The sequence below is a fragment of the Phyllobates terribilis genome, unplaced genomic scaffold (genome assembly GCF_046119375.1).
Source record: "Phyllobates terribilis strain yellow unplaced genomic scaffold, ASM4611937v1 Scaffold_2__4_contigs__length_985480577, whole genome shotgun sequence".
NCBI classification, from domain to species: Eukaryota; Metazoa; Chordata; class Amphibia; order Anura; family Dendrobatidae; genus Phyllobates; species Phyllobates terribilis.
Window position 1 is genome coordinate 168,030,018 of NW_027362762.1, and position 17,370 is coordinate 168,047,387.

General features: G+C 40.6%; 1 protein-coding gene across 1 annotated transcript in view; it reads right to left on the minus strand.

The window, feature by feature from the left end:
* Positions 1–705: 705 nt before the first annotated feature.
* Positions 706–17,370, minus strand: part of HIGD1C (HIG1 hypoxia inducible domain family member 1C) — a 38,691-nt gene continuing 22,026 nt past the window's right edge. The window contains exons 3-4 of the mRNA XM_073663254.1: positions 7,293–7,427; positions 706–5,142 (exon numbers count right to left, since the gene is read on the minus strand). Coding sequence (XP_073519355.1) covers positions 5,078–5,142; positions 7,293–7,427 — 200 coding nt within the window. The 3' untranslated portion in view covers positions 706–5,077. The remainder of the gene's footprint in view (positions 5,143–7,292; positions 7,428–17,370) is intronic.

The following is a 17,370-nucleotide window of genomic DNA, read 5'->3' on the forward strand; positions in this document are numbered from 1 at the left end:
ATACAAGTATTTACTTAAATCGACGAGGCGGGAGAGGACTTTGATGTTCACAATATTGAAAAGTGCATGGAAAAACTTTTTTTTTTTTTTCATTTCAAAGTGGTGTCATAAGCATGGGTTTCCAGACAAGCAGTTTTAAGATAATTTCCTAGAAAGATATGTTTGAAAACATGTAGCCACAATTGTGAAGAGTATATGCAGTTTAGCCACAGTTTGTTCTCCGCTTTTAAACCACAATCCAACGTTGTATCATAGCTCAAAGTGATTGTCGTAAATATTCATTAAAAGGATACATTTGAGAAGCTCTGATATAGCAATGGATTTGGTCTTAATAGTTGAGAGCACATTGAATGGTGGACACCGACGGCATTAGAAGTTCTTCACTTGCAGCTAAACTTTTGCACTTTTTAAAAAAAAGTCCAATGTCATTTCCTGGAAATGAGAAATAATATCTGTCCTCATTAGAAGTGTTTCGTATCACGTTGTAACTTCTATGTTGTTAGACAATTAGTATTATCCACTAGATGAAACCGTGGGCTGTCAATGTGCCTTTCATATATTCGCTTAAAATAAAATTCTGTTTTTAATGAGGGCAAGTTAAAGTATTATTAATAAAAGTGACTAGAGAATTGAAGTTGTGTTTTCTGCTGGTTTTCTTACATATCAATGATGGATACAGGAGATAAAGATTGCGACAACGTCATGTGTGTGTCAATAGGATATTTAATAAGTGCACAAATCAAACAATACAAGAAAACACAACCCGCTGAGATACATTGTATTTGATAACTAAAGCTGGGTCAGTATTATTTTGTAATGCCAAGGCTACAGCACAAACTAATACAATAATGAACAGCCGTAGAGCCAATTATTCATACGTAGTAGTCAGGTGAAGCTATAGAAACAGCACCTATAACATGATACACGGCCCCCAGCAGGCGCTTATGGTCTGCAGCACTCAGAGTTATGTCAAACAAAACTGTTCTGGCTGACGGAAGTGTGAAGGCTGCAGCCAATCAGTGGCTGCCGACTGGCAGCAGTGCTCGCATGGCATAATATAACATAAGCGCAGGGAGACACAGCTCTGACATTACTAGTAAGGTGCCTGGATAAGAAGGTATGCCTTTTTATTTTATTTGGGGTAGTGTAGCATTTCAGAAGGGGTTGCTCAGTAGTGGACAACCCCTTTAAATATACTCAGCTTTTAAGAGTTGAAATTTGGATTTGCCTAGTAACTCCCAGTCATCAGTCATGCTTAGTGGGGTCTGGAATCTGTAGATATCAATTTTTTTTCACATTGACAACAGGTAAAAATATAATAAATTCTATAAAGTAATGTCTGTATAAGCTCCAGTCATTTCAGGTTTAGAACCAAAGTGGAGCGGGGCAAAAACAACAAAAACAAACCCACAATTTATTTTTTTAATATTTAAAAGGGGTTGTCTACTAAAAACCCTACTTAAAATCTGTAATCCTCAGTGTAAAATAGCTCCTGCACGGAGTTTCCCAGCACTTACTTGACATTGTTTTGCCACATCAGCGCTGCAGCCAGTCAGCGGCCGCCAAAGGGCTGAAGATTTTCACACTTCCAATGAACATCCGTGTTTCGTCCAAGGTACGTGTGAGTGAAGCAATGTGGAAGTAGCATAACAATGTTAGACCAGCGCCAGGCTAGCCAGCATAGAGATTGCGGGAACTGTGCAGGAAGTGAGATTTCTAGATTTTAATTTATACTGGGAAATTCAGTATTTAAGAAGGTGTTGTCCAAGCAGTGGACAACACTTTAAATCATTGGTTGGCTTGTGCAAATGAAATAAATCTTTGGGAAAGATGGAAGCAAAATAAGGTAATGGCATATATTACAAACACAATGATGAAAGTGCTGTTTTACCTGCCTAGTTCATGCCCCTTTAGAATTGGCTTTGAGTACAGAGTCATGTTAGAGTAGGAGTCCAAACAACTCTCCCCCTTCCACCCAGCATGTTCGGAAAAGAAAACGTTTTGTAAGTATTGTTTGGGTAGACATACTTTCTAGAGCAAAAGTTCAAAGCCGCTTCTAAAAGTAGCATGAATACTGCTCTCAATAGTAGCCATTATGATCTATTATACTTAAACAGATCTGTCAGAAACAGGAGCCTTGAGGCATAATTGCAATTACTTCAAATAGGATCCAATAAGTCTATAGCAGTTCTTCAAAATGATACAATCCAAAGATATAGGATCTTTTTATTATTAGCACACGACAACTGCACCACTTTGTATTTTTTTTTCTAGTTTTGATACAACTCCCCCATTGATAAAATGGGGAAATAAATTAACACATTTCCATGTTAACAGTCTTGTAGTGGGGATTAACTGACTAGAATTGATGCATTATATGCACAGAACCCATGTGACAAAGGAAAATTGACACATTAACTAAGTGCATCACTTAACAACAATTTGGTTCAGTGCCAAACAAAACCGTAGGTAGTCCAGGAGCAGACATACCATTGGTGCAACCTGTGCAGCCGCACTGCGGCCCATTAGGTAAGGGGGCTTACGTCCATCTCCAAAGCAGTGGAATTGTGCATTATGATGAGCTATTGAGCTGCAAAGGGCCCATGTAGTGTTATTGCACAGGGACCCCTTCTGTCCGTGTCTAGTCCTGTAGTTCGATGACACATTATGTAATTATGCATTATGACCAGGGCTGTGGAGTCGGTAAGCCAAACCTCCGACTCCTCAATTTCCATGACACAAACTCCAACTCCACGACTCCGACTCCCTCATACATGGCTCATGTTTAAGTGATAAATTTACAGTGGCACAGATTCATCTCAGCTAAAAGTCTAGACCCTTAGATCAGGAATAGGACAGACATTTATAGGACATTTCATAACTTTCCCAAATTCTTATGAAAAAAATATTCCCCACAAACTGCATTGAACTACTGTACCCAATTTATTATATATTTTCGGAGTCGGTCCATTTTATACCGACTCCACCAAAATGGGCTCCGACTCCACAGCCCTGATTATGACATATACAAGGCTCCATATACTAGTGCTTATGATAATTTATATTGCAGTATACAGTAAAACCTATACAGGGAAAACACATCCAAGGCAAATATGTATAAAGGTTCAAATAAAAATGGTGGGAATGCTGAGAATAGTCGATGACATGATTTAACGCACCATAGAAAATGTTCTCCTAAATGTTATAAGTTTTCTGATTCCACCTATTGGATTACTGGGATAAATAGTAGCGGACAGCAAATAATGAAAGGCATTTAGTAAAAAATAAAGAAAAGAAAATCTCAGTTTATACTCCTGCATTATGGAAAACCTCCTAAGTTTGGGATTTTTATATTAGACAACGTATAACAGGTCTGTAGCTAAAGGGCAATGATCCCATCCACACATCAGCTGACATTCACTCGGTGGAATAATGCAGTGGAAAATTCAGCCTCTCCAATAACCAGCACTGGCATTTATTGGCATGTACTGTACAGAATGATGCCACTTTATTAAACAGTATAATTTACTAAGAAACTATGAAAGTAATTTATAGAAATAGAATTTACTTGTTACCAGATGATGAAGAGCATTGCATTCCATTTTGCACGAAGAAAACTGGTGAGCAAAATAATTGTCACAATGCTGATTAGTAGACCTAGACTATGCCATTAAACAGTCAGAAGTGAAGCTACGCATACACAAAATCAATTTTGGAATCTTTGATTGATCATTATTTGGGAATTATATTGATGGCAGACTAAGATGTGATCTGTTAAGTTTGATTTTCTTGGCCTTTGTCAATATAACAGTGTAAAGTATGATCATCGGACGATCAGTTGCCACTTAAAACAAGTCAGTTTAGTGTGACATGTTAAAAGATTAATGAACAATCCAACCTTTCGCTGACTGGCTGCATTTACTGCATAAAAAGAACCTCAAGAATGCAATATCAAGGGGTGCGTGCCCTGCAGGGGTAGCGATTGGCCACTTTGGAGAGAGGGGTGCACAACCCAGGTTGGTCTCATCACCTTTACAACTGGGTGGGGTGAGACTTGAGCTGTTACAGTTTACAACAATGGTGTTATAAACCATAGTGGACATGGTGTAGAGGAAGGAAACAAGCACCTGGACCTTCTGTCCTGGGTGGCAAAACCAGGGAGGGCGCTCCCTTTTACACATGCCAAGTGATCTCCCATGTGTTCAGAGCCCAGAGATTAAAAATGGACAAAGCCATAGTGGTCATCACCTATGTAAGGAAGTAAGATTGCCATCTAGGCAGACGATAATTGGGTGAATAAAGGATTTTGCTGAAATCAAACACTGACAATGGCAATTTCTGAAATGCTGGTTTTATGCAGGAATGGAAAATAGAGATAATGAACTGATTACATTTATGAGATTAAAGCTAAAAATGCCTCAATATTGTGCTTTTGTGTTCCCTAACTAGATCAGCAATGCTTCTACCAGGTAGGATACAGTATATAGAGGACTTTAGTAGCTCATGTAGAACATGCTGAGCTACAGAAGAGCCACCAAAGATTCATAGTCAACATCTTGGGCCACGTTCAGCATCATTTCTGACCACAGACCAGTAAGACCATTAGACTTCTGTCCACTTTTATAAAGAGGCACTGAGGACTCACAGTAGAGGATAGTGACCGAACTTGGCAAAGCTTGGAAACAAGTCTGAATTATTACACAGTGCAGGCAAAATGTAAGTGTAGAAAAAGCCATATATACCGTGTATTAGGTTTCTATAAATCAGCAGAGAAATAAATGAAAGCTTACAATTAAAGTATGTTGTGCTGATGTAGTACACGCAATCCACCACTAATACTGGTTTTCCCATGAAATTCCAGTCAAACTGCAGTGAGAACTGTAAAAACAAATGATTTACTGGCACATAATCATCACAGTCAATGAAACTACCAAAACGTGGTATTATAACAAAGTAAAGGTAATTTAACTAGTGACAAACACAATACTGATCAGCTGGTCCAGGACTTGAGGTCGATTACCAGACAGGTCTACGACGACACTTCTGTTACCGGCGGCCTTTGTTTCTACGCCAGGTCTCATTTTTCAGAATGATTTTCGAATTGAGGCTTGATGTATTCCTTGTACATGGAATATATTACACCTAGATCAGAAAAAGAGAAAGGGTTATAAACAAACCGAAACGGAGTGTTGTGCCGAATCTGGCTATTTCCTTCTATAGCGCTGTGGGATATGCTGACAGTACATAAGAATCAGGAAATGAGGCTCAATCTAATTATACTATCTAAGGTTAGGTTCACACTAGCATTCTGCTGTACGAACTGCAGGAAAAAAATGCAACCAACCTATGACAGATTTTATGTGCCAGAAGGACCTCATTCACTGTAATGGGGACCCTTGGGTTTCTGTTAGGGAGACTATCATTTTTCTTCCAGCAAAAATGACAGAGCTGTGCAAGAGTGAACCTAGCCTAAAATACACAGCAAGGATAATTTTTTATAGGAGGCTAATAAACCAATGATTTGGAATGTAAGAATGCAACGGAGCACCGGGAAGAAAACTACACAAAGGAGGAGAGACATACAAACAAGACAGCAATGCTAACCACTACACTGTCAAATACTGCTCCAACTACATCAATGTACTATTATTGTCTCATGAGCAGTGCTCGTACGTCACTGAACCTAATGGAATTGCATACAACGTTCCTATAAATATAGAACCTATATATAGGACACATAAACTAAATACAATATAAAATATAACATTTATTAGTGATAATTTTAAAAATACATAATAAAAATAAAAAGAATAGGGAAAGGAATCACAAAAAAGAAAAAAGAGGGTTCACAAAGGAAAGTATCAATAGTGCCAGGAGAAGACATGCACAAAATGAATACATCAACCAATATACCACATGAAATGTTAAAGTGTTATGTATGCAGGTAATAAAGTGAGATAGTGATAAAGTGCAAGTGCTAGTATACTTCTCACAGGATATGGTAAATAGGAATAAGGCATGTGTTACATATTGAGGCTGGTACTGTGTAACACATGCCTTATTCCTATTTACCATTCCCACTTTTGTGTTATCTTGAAATACATCTAGTACTGTGAGAAGTATACTAGCACTTGCACTTTATCACTATCTCACTTTATTACCTGCATACATAACACTTTAACATTTCATGTGGTATATTGGTTGATGTATTCATTTTGTGCATGTCTTCTCCTGGCACTATTGATACTTTCCTTTGTGAACCCTCTTTTTTGTGATTCCTTTCCCTATTCTTTTTATTTTTATTATGTATTTTTAAAATTATCACTAATAAATGTTATATTTTATATTATATTTAGTTTATGTGTCCTATATATAGGTTCTATGGCTAAAATTGACACATTTACATTTAAAATCCTTTTCTATACTTTTTCTAATTGAACGTTCCTATAAAGCAAATAGGATCCAAGTGTTTCTCATAGCACGGATTCAGTCCATACATGCATCAGGTAACAATCGTTTCTATTACCATACACTGCATACAGTCATTCTCCTTCCAGCAAAAAAGCTCTGCAGCTACAACTATCAGATATCCATAAAGATTCACCCTCAAAAAAATTAATTACAACTATAGATCATTTTAATGTCAAACATTTAGTGCAGATGTGAACGAAGCCTTTTATTTCTATTCTTCTATTACACTATAGAACAGAAAAAAAAAATAATGGCATTACCGAAACCTGCAAAAGACAGCCACATTATCAGTTCCCAATCAAAGCCATAAACCATATTGGAGTTTTCGTCTATTAGCAATCTATTCTCTTTGAGGAATCTGTGATAAAGCTTCCAACAGAACAGTCGAGCAAATGTAAACCTAGCTTTGGGGTGCATTTACACAGCATGATTAATCGTGAATGAATATTCCTAGTACCACTCGTTTCCTGATAATTGGCAGTGTAAACAGGCTGCCGATCACCTGACGAATGAACAAAAAAAAAAACACTCATTTGTCTGGAGAGTGATAATCATTCTCTGCAGCACATTATCCTGTGTAAACCGGGCCTGTGCTTTAGAGAACGATGGCTGTCATGGCAGTCATTTAATGCCTGATCTACCCACTTAACTCAGCAGTATGACACACAGTTCTGGTAATCCTGTAATACAGACATCCTCTTCTGTACACAACGATGTTGCCCCCAAGTGTAGGGTCTCCATGCGCCTTTTAATTTCCCCTTCGCATATTACTGACCAACTGAGAACATTAGAGAAGTTTTGGTGATTTAATGTTCACTTACCAAAGGTCATAGCACCGACAACGAATCCTTGGGCACCGACTCTCATATGAATGAGATGTACGGACATCTTCTGGTCCCCACGACTGCGGATTCTGTAAAGACCATAAGCCACCACTGCCAGGAAACCGGCCATCCCTGCAAGGAAGAGGAAACCAAATATTCATATTGTGTGAGTGCATTAAATTGTGTGTGACCAGAATCCTCTGCAGACATATCCTGATAAACGAGAGAGTCATCAGCTACAATATTGGATGTGTCAAAATCACGAGTTAGTATCCGTGAACCGCTTAGCCTTTATTCACATCCGTGCCGTGGCTTCAGTTTGCACTGGAAAGCACAATGCAATACTGGATCCATGGCATGGGTCCACCAGAAAGTCCTCATTAGAGACAACCTGCTTGGTTTTGGGCTCTGTTCACATTTCCATTTTCTGTTCCACTTTAGGAACAAACTGATCCATGCCCAAAATGGGCCCATTTGCTAACTGATGAAAATAGAACCAGTGGGGTCCCAGTAATTGTTGTTTTCATTTTTTTTTGTAACTGAACAAAAAGTTGTGCATGCTGCATTCTTTATCCGGTTCCATTGAACACCAAATGGAAACTAGACAGACCCCATATTAATCAATGGGGCCCCTCTGTTTCCTTTTGCATCTGTTAGCAACAGATCCAATTTGGGCATCAATTTCATTTTGTCTGTTCTTCTAAACGGAACACGAGCAGAGCAAAAGAAAAGAAGGAAAAAGAATGAAACAAAGCCTGGCAACCTGACCTTTACACGTATATACGTGTATGTATGCCACTGAAGCCATAAAATGAGCTATCTGCCTTTATTACTGTCAAAGAGTTCAGTGTATAAAACGTTCTGTATTTTACAGAAATTGTTCGGGTGAAGGTATGTCATGAATAACTCAATCTCTACTGTATTTTTCACATTACAGTAACTTCAGTGCACACTTGAGGACTAATATTAATCAAAGATTTTTTACAATAAGAAATTTGGCAATGTACTAACGAGGTGAGGAAATCGCGTTGGGGTATGGGGTCAGAGTTCGTTTTGGGTGGAGCAAGTACAAATGTACAGACTCCAACAATGCTTCAAAATAAAGATATTATAGATTACTAATATTAACATTGCATAAATAAATTGCTTTTTGGCATTTACTTTCATAGGAATTTAACGTTTTTTTTAAGAAATTGCACAGAAATAAATATATTTTGTTACATAGTCATATAGGTTGAAAAAGAGACCTGGGTTCATCAAGCTCAATCTTTCTTCACCAGCTTTACATGCTCTATCACTAGCTTATTTATAACCCACCGTGCCATTTGTTGTGAGAACATCATCCAGCCCTTTTTCAAATGAGGTTACTCCTCTTGTGGTAAGGAATGCCAATGTCTGAGTGCTCTAACTGTAAAGAACCCTTTCCTATTCCAGTTTGTTCTGAGCAAACTATTTCCGTGATACTGACACTGCCATTTCACTACAGTATATGTTTAATACTAATTACTATACATGAGCCATTTTTGAAAGAGTGTTGAAAATAAAGTGGAATCAGAGTCAGAAGTTTGGCTTACCGACTCTACATTTTTGGAGTCCATACCAATTTAGCTCTGGTGCCAAAATGCACAAATCACCCAAGGAAAAAAAAAATGTATATCCAGCTGATAGCAAGATAAGACTGGGCTGGGAGATCAATACACAATTCCTGAATGTATTTGCAGTTGCTGAAACGTTTGTGTACACTAATCTACAGTCATAACGTAGCCACTTTGAGGTATGGACTCAAAAGACCATGGATGGGACCTGTGGTATCTGGCATTATATCCTTTAAAAGGGACTCGTCAGCAGGTTTTTGCTATGTAATCTGAAGACAGCATGCTGTAGGGGTTAAGACACAGACTTCAGCAATGCCTCTCTTATCAAGCTCCATGGTTTTGTTTACTTGCTATGATTGTTTTAGCACCAGGAGCTTATCATTGTTGGGACACATCAGCCCTGCATGCTAGTTCACTCTGCCCCCTCCTGTGATAGGCACCTCACTGTCTATAGACATTGTATATACAGAGCCTGGTGTGGGCGGGGCTAGCTTCCTCAGCTCTGCTGTATTGCCAAGTCTAAAAAAACTGTCAGAACCACTGTACCCAGTAAACTAAGTGGTACATGGTTGGAATCAGGGTCTCTTTGCCTACAGATGAGGTAGCAAAAACCTGCTAACTGATTCCCTTTACGTCCTGGACTCCTTAACAGGGCTGTGGAGTTGGAGCCGGTATAAAATTGACCGACTCCAACTCCTAAAATATATAATAAATTGGGTACAGTAGTTCAATGCAGTTTGTGGGGAATATTTTTTCGTAAGAATTTGGGAAAGTTATGAAATGTCCTATAAATGTCTGTCTTATTCCTGATCTAAGGGTCTAGACTTTTAGCTGAGATGAATCTGTGCTACAGTAAATTTATCACTTAAACATGAGACATGAATGAGGGAGTCGGAGTCGTGGAGCCTGTCATGGAAATTGAGGAGTTGGAGGTTTGGTTTATCGACTCCACAGCCCTGCTTCTTAAGTCACTATTCACTCTGAAAAACAGGTCAAATCCATATTGGGCAAATCAAGGCAGACTTCTATCTCAATGAAGTATCAGGTTACAGCTCCTATTAAACTATGGAGAGGGGATGAAGGGTGAAAAAATTATGCTGTAGCTTGTAATAAATATATTCCTCTTCAGTGCTGGGTTTACAACTACACCGCTCAGTACTTGTGTATAATGTCTTCCCTGCTGCTTTTGTCTGAATGCTAGAAATAAAGAAGAGCAGGAACCCATCTATATCAGTGTGCTGTGGCTGTGTATAGGAGACACAGCAGATTGTCTCTGAGCTAGTGAGTGTGGACTAACAGAAATTAGAGACAGAGACTGCAGAGGGCAACACTGGTGAGAATGCGGAATACAAAGATATAATGGCCAGAAATAGCGTTATTCCTCATGTACACACGCGACAGCTTATTCTGAACAATTACTTAAAATGTTGAGTAAACTTGAATTTTCACTTGCTGAATCATATATTCCACTCTTTAACAGGGGTCTTTATTACAAAACAACACACTGTTCATGTCACTTGTCAGTGGTTTTATTGATGCATCTGTAAAATACTGTAGATTATAAAAAGGACAATTTTTTAATTTGGTCAGTTTTAGTTACTTTATGTGCCAAAAAAATCCCTGGGTTTGTGCAAAGAATAAAATACCAGCCTTTTACATGCACCTTGGTCTGTTCTCAATCTCCTCTGATAGAGGACATCAGTCACCACGGGCCGGACTCTGGTTGTCACATGCGGAGTGGACACATGCCATCTTTTATTCACACTTATCGGGCAGATAACCAGGCTATTTCAGTACATTTAAACCAACTGCCCTGTCGCCACTTCATACAATATATCTGCAGAACCGTGTCCTCATTTACTCTTGTCGATCTGACAAAACCCTGTAATAGTACAGCTAATCTCAGCGCCTGACAACTAGGGTTCAGAAAGGCGTCGCTCATACGTGACCAATTAAAAGGAAACATTTCAATATGTATATAGCAATAAATCTAGTGTATGCAGGGTGTCAAGAGCTCAGTCATTGGCCATGAAAAAAGAAAGATATCCTGTAACGCAAAATGTTGCCTTCATGCATGTTTGTTTCTTGTGTACTTTATAGGTGGGTGTCTGGGGTGGGGTTCTGGAGAGTTTTTTGCTCAGTGCATGCTAAGGAACCGGAATAGTATGTTTTTGGACCCATGTATAATCGACACTAATGAGGCGATACACATCAAGAGTCATAAGCAGCGTCAGGCATTGGCAAAATACAGCTATTTAGAGATTCTAAACTATTGGGCACCAGTTTTATGAAGTCGAATGGGGATAGTGTAAAGGGTTAATAGAGAGTATAAAACTGAAAAAAAAAACATTCATTTTAATTATGGAGGACAAGTATCAAGGAACATAAAATACTCAGGTACAATCATTTGAATCTGTTAAATAACCTGATCGCACCCTGATAAAGTGGCACCAACAGTGTCTGCCAACTGCTCATATGCCCAGATCTAATGAAATGACAATACCAGAAATCAGGTTAGACCTCAAAGGAGATAATCAGATGAGTACAGATGTCATCGTCATTCATTTCAAAACAATCAGGATAAACCTTGTTGGACATTATTAGATTAATTCATATAACCGATGCCACTGCCATTTTCCAGGCCGGCTGTGCTCAGTGCTAATTAGATTTGTCCATTATTAACTTTTTCTAAGTAGAAGAGATGAGAAAATCTGGCCAGGGTATTAACAACGGTGAAGATGAAAGGCTGGCTTTAAAGACGACCATTATCAGAGCACAATTATACATTTCCCATTTAGATTATCAACTCAACTCTCAATAAGAAGCTATGAATCCAAAGCAAAGCCACACGACTGGTCTGATCTGCCATAGAAGAAGTGCTGCACAGGAATATTCTGCCTTAGAACCCAATGAAAGATACCCCAATGCTATTACTTTTAGATTTGAAAATAAAAAAAATTAAAAAAAAAATAAAAAAAACACAAAACGCTCCAAATGTGCAAGTATGAAAAAAACACATCTCTATTGCAAACAGTATAAGTTACTGATGATATTCGTCACAACTAGTGTTGAGCGAGTATGTTCTGTCCGAGTACGCTTGGGCCGAGCTCCGAGTATTTCTAGCTGCTCGGTGATAAGGTTAAATCGCACCCGTGTGCGTGATTTGCAACTGTTTGACAGCTTTATTACATGTGAGGAATGTGTAAGAAATAGACATGGTTCCCACCGTGAAGCATGGAGGAGGTGTGACGGTGCTTTGCTGGTGACACTGTTGGGGATTTATTCAAAATTGAAGGCATACTGAACCAGCATGGCTACCACAGCATCTTGCAGCGGCATGCTATTCCATCCGGTTTGCGTTTAGTTGGACCATCATTTATCTATCAACAGGACAATGACCCCAAACACACCTCCAGACTGTGTAAGGGCTATTTGACCAAGAAGGAGAGTGATGGGGTGCTACGCCAGATGACCTGGCCTCCACAGTCACCAGACCTGAACCCAATCGAGATGGTTTGGGGTGAGCTGGACCGCAGAGTGAAGGCAAAAGGGCCAACAAGAGCTAAGCATCTCTGGGAACTCCTTCAAGATTGTTGGAAGACCATTTCCGGTGACTACCTCTTGAAGCTCAGCAAGAGAATGCCAAGAGTGTGCAAAGCCGTCATCAAAGCAAAAGGTGGCTACTTTGAAGAACCTAGAATATAAGACATATTTTTAGTTGTTTCACACTTTTTTGTTAAGTATATAATTCCACATGTGTTAATTCATAGTTTTGATGCCTTAAGTGTGAAAGTACAATTTTCAAAATCATGAAAATACAGAAAAATCTTTAAATGAGAAGGTGTGTCCAAACTTTTGGTCTGTACTGTATATCTATTGGCACCTATTATAGCTTTGCCTTCAATATACTCTTCTACCTTGGATTGGAAATCTCTGCAGCAGTCAGAGAATTACATGCCTTCGATTCATCCTCAGTTAGAAAATAGATCATATACTGTCAGTTCTGAAAAGTTTTTTTCTGTCATTATAACCTTGCACTTTGACTATCTAGAGGGGGGGGGGGGGATTATTCATTTTGGTGAATTAACGGCCACGCTGCCTCAGTGGTTCACGCAATCCCTGTATTGAGCTGATTTACACATCGTGGTATTATTTATTAATCTTTTTAAGTCAGCTTCTTTTAGTTAATCACTAATAAACAAATAATAATTTTAGCGGTCTGCTCTGGTTTCTCTATAGGCCATAGCGTTAATATTTATGTAAACACAGGATGTAGTACTTCCACATCATGATTGTATACCGGACCCTGGATCAGAACTTCATGTCTTGACGGTAGGAGGATGGGACTCTCCAGAGCCATCTGCTTTAGAAGGGAGAACCAACTTTTCTTGGGCCAGAATGGAACTATTAGAATTACTCTGGCATGATCTTCCTGAATCTTCCTCAGTACCCTCGGGATCCTGGAAATGGAGGGAAGGCATGTGCCACGTCCATGTCTCAATCCTGGGACAAGGTGTCTCTATTCCAGCGGGCTTGTCCCTTTTATTTAAAGAAAATAATTTCTCCGTCTTTGTATTCATCAAGGAGGTGAACAGATCTACCAGAGAGATATGCCAGTGCTGGGTTAATTGATGGAACACATCCATGTTCAGAGGCCATTCTGATGGCTCTATCCTTTCTCTGTTGAGGAAATCTGCAACCTGATTCTCTGACTCCTTTACATGTACTGCTGAGATGGAGAGAACTGTATTTTCTGCCCAGCAGAATATTTCCGATGCTAAGGACTGAAGATGGGGATGCTTCGGACCACTTTGAAGAAGAAAAAGGAAACCGTAGTGATGTTGGCTGGGAAAATTCTGACATTCTGGTTTCTGAGAATAGGTCGACACCTTTGTAAGGGCTTGCTCTTACTCGCGATTAAATTAATTGGATTGCATTTGGACCAATTTAATCCTATGATTCTGTGCTCAGTGGCATTTTTTTTTTTCCAGCTCCGATCGGATTGCGATATCACCCGAGTGCAGTGCGATTCCCGCCGATGCCAGCAACAGGGGAGATGGAGAAATTACCCGAGAGAATCGGAGCATGGAGCACTGACACTCGGCTCCCGCTCACAGCAGAGCAGGAACCAAGTGTCATTAGCATATCGCATCGGATGCCATACGCTAGTGGGACCCCGGCCTAACATCTCCCACACAGCCTGGAGTTCTCTGTAGTTCGAGGATCTGGGTCGAACGGATACTGGCCAAGTGCCCTGAAGTTATTGGTCATCTACGTCAGCTCCCAACCACGGCGGCTTGCGTCAGTATTGACCTCCACGTATGGGGACAGAATCCATGGTTTCCCTCTCTGAAGATTCAGTGGAGAGGAGCACCACTTCAGAGATTCCTTCACTTCTGTTGATAACCTTATTTTCTTATCTAAACTGTATGGCTGTCAATCCCAGGAAGATAAGATTGCTTGTGTGGCATTGGCTCCACTGAACACTTGATATACAAGATGTCATTAGAATTAGGACTTTCATTGCCTCTTTGAGGGATATTCATGCCCTCTTTTGAAAGGACTGAATTTTTGCTCTAATCTCTGCCTGTTTCTGTTCTAGGAGGAATGATAAATATTACTTTCAGTCCAGAAGGGCACCCCCCCCCCCATAAAGATCTTTTTCTCTGGCCTGAGGTGCAATTTTTCCTAATTTCAAAAACAGATGTTTGTCGCTAGATGGACCCTCAGTTGTTGCGACAAGTCTGCTACTAGAAGAAAGTAGTCCAGATACGGAGTGATCAAAATATCTTTCTTAGGCAATAACCTCTGCGACCAGCTTCATAAAGAAGTGAGGGGTGGAAGACAAGCAAAGTAGAAGACACTGGAACTGGCAGTGCTGGATCTCATCCTGTTCTTTCACTGCAAATCTCAGGAACTTCTGACATGAGGGTTGAATGGCTACATGGTAGTAGGCGTTTTTCAGGTCCAGGGTTGACCACCGTATCTTTCCCCATTAATGGTACGGTTGACCTAACTGATTCCATTTTGAATCCTTTGTACGATATCCAATCGTTTAAGGGATTTAGATTTACACTGGTCCGAAAGTCGCCTCTGGGCTTCTTTACTGTGAACAGACTTGAATAGTGGCCCCGATACCATTCTGACTGGGGAACGGGCACCATTACTCCTGAGTTCAATAAATCTTTTACATCTTCTAGAAGTCACTGATAAACTACTGGAGATTTTTTAACATCTGCACAAGGAACTTTTTTCGCTTCTCTTCTGGAAATCCTCTTGGTGTCAGAGGCCTTCTTCAAGATGTCATCTAGAACACAGTCGAATACCTGAAGACCAGAGGAGGGAATAGAACATAACTTATTCTTTGAATGGCTATCCCCGACCATGTTTTAAAGACATAAGCGTGCCGTGCTGCATTAGAAAGCGCGCCATCCCTTGCAGCGAACCGGACAGAATCTGCCGAAGCATATGCCATAAAGCCTATTGCCATTTTCAGTAAGGGAAGAAATTCCAATATATCCACTCTTTGAGCTTTCTTTCTCAAGTGGCTATCTAACTCATCTATCCACAAGTGCATTGATCTAGCTACCGAGGTGGCAGCTATGTTGGCTCTGATAATGGCGGAAGAGGTCTCCCAAATTCTCTTAAGTAGGCTGGCCGATTTCCTATCCATAGGATCTTTGAGGCTCGAGGAATCCTCGAATGGGATCAAGGTTTTCTTTACTGCTCTAGCCGATAGAATATCAATTTTTGGGACCTCTTCCCAAAGATTGACATCATCGGGTTCGAAGGGTGGCAAGCTTTGAAATCCCTTCCTTCCATTCCTTTAGAATCATTACTCTGATGTGTCTATTAACTGGGAAAACCTTATTCCTCCAGGTTCTCAGGCCCCCAGACATCTCATCTTGGAATGACAGGGATTCATGGGTCGCCTCAATTTTCATAGTGCTTCTTACTGCTTGCAGAAGCGTATCAGCATTCTCTGATGTGAAATATTTTTTCTTCTCCTCAGGTAATCTTGGGGTAACACTTTCACCCTCATCTTGCTCATGGTTAGAATAATATGATTATTATAGCGCCATTTATTCCATGGCGCCTTACATGTGAAAAAGGGGGTATACATAAAAACAATTACAATAATCTTGAACAAAACGAGTCAGCGACTGGTACAGGAGGAGAGTGGACCCTGCCCGCAAGGGCTCACAAGCTACAAGGGATGGGTGAGGATACAGTAGGTGAGGGTAAGTTGGTCGTGCAGCGGTATAGTGGAGCGAGGGTTACAGCAGGTTGTAGGTTTGTCGGAAGAGGTGGGTCTTCAGGTTCCTTTTGAAGATTTCCAAGGTAGGCGAGAGTCTGATATGTTGGGGTAGAGAGTTCCAGAGAAAGGGGGATGCACAGGAAAAATCTTGTATGTGATTGTGGGAAGAGGAAATAAGAGGGGAGTAGAGAAGGAGATCTTGTGATGATCGGAGGTTGCATGTAGGCAAGTACTGGGAGACTAGGTCACAGATGTATGGAGGAGACAGGTTGTGGATGGCTTTGTATGCCAAGGTTAGGGTCTTGAACTTGAGTCTCTGGGTAATGGGAAGCCGCTGAAGGGACTGACAGAGGGGAGAGGCCAGGGAGTAGCGGGGGGGGGGTGGATTAGTCGAGCAGCACAGTTTAGGATATATTGGAGGGGTGCAAGAGTGGTAGAAGTCAGCAGGAGGTTGCAGTAGTCGAGGCGGGAGATGAGGGCATGCACTAGTGTTTTTGCAGAGTCTTGGCTGAGGAATGTGCGGATCCAGGATATATTATTGAGTTAGAGTCGGAAGGAAGTGGAAAGGGTTTGGATGTGTGGTTTTAAGGAGAGATCAGAGTCCAGTGTTACCCCGAGGCAGCGAGCTTGCGGGACTGGGGAGAGGGGGAAGCCATTAACGTTGATAGATAGGTCAGATGGGGGGAGTTGAGTGAGGTGGGGGAAAGATGATGAATTCAGTTTTATCCATGTTAAGTTTTAGAAATCTAGCAGAGAAGAAGGATGAAATAGCGGGCAGACATTATGGGATTCTGGTTAGTAAGGAGTTGATATCGGGTCCAGAGAGGTAGATCTGTGTGTCATCAGCATAGAGGTGATACTGAAAGCTATCAGACTGAGTTTTCTCAGGCCAAAAGTGTAGATGGAGAAGAGCAGGGGCCCTAGAACTGAACCTTGGGGGACACCGACAGATAGGGGGCGAGATGAGGTTGTGGTGTCTGAGTGGAAGACCCTGAAGGTCCGGTCTGTTAGGTATGAAGAGATCCAAGATAGGGCCTGTGTTACCAAGATATGAGAGAGTCTGTAGTAAGAGGGAGTGGTCTACTGTGTCGAAGGCAGATGACAGGTCCAGGAGAAGGAGGATAGAGTAGTGTCGCTTGGATTTGGTGGTTAGTAGGTCGTTGGTGACTTTAGTCAGGGTAGTTTTAGTGAAGTGATGCGGTCGGAAGCCAGATTGTAAGTG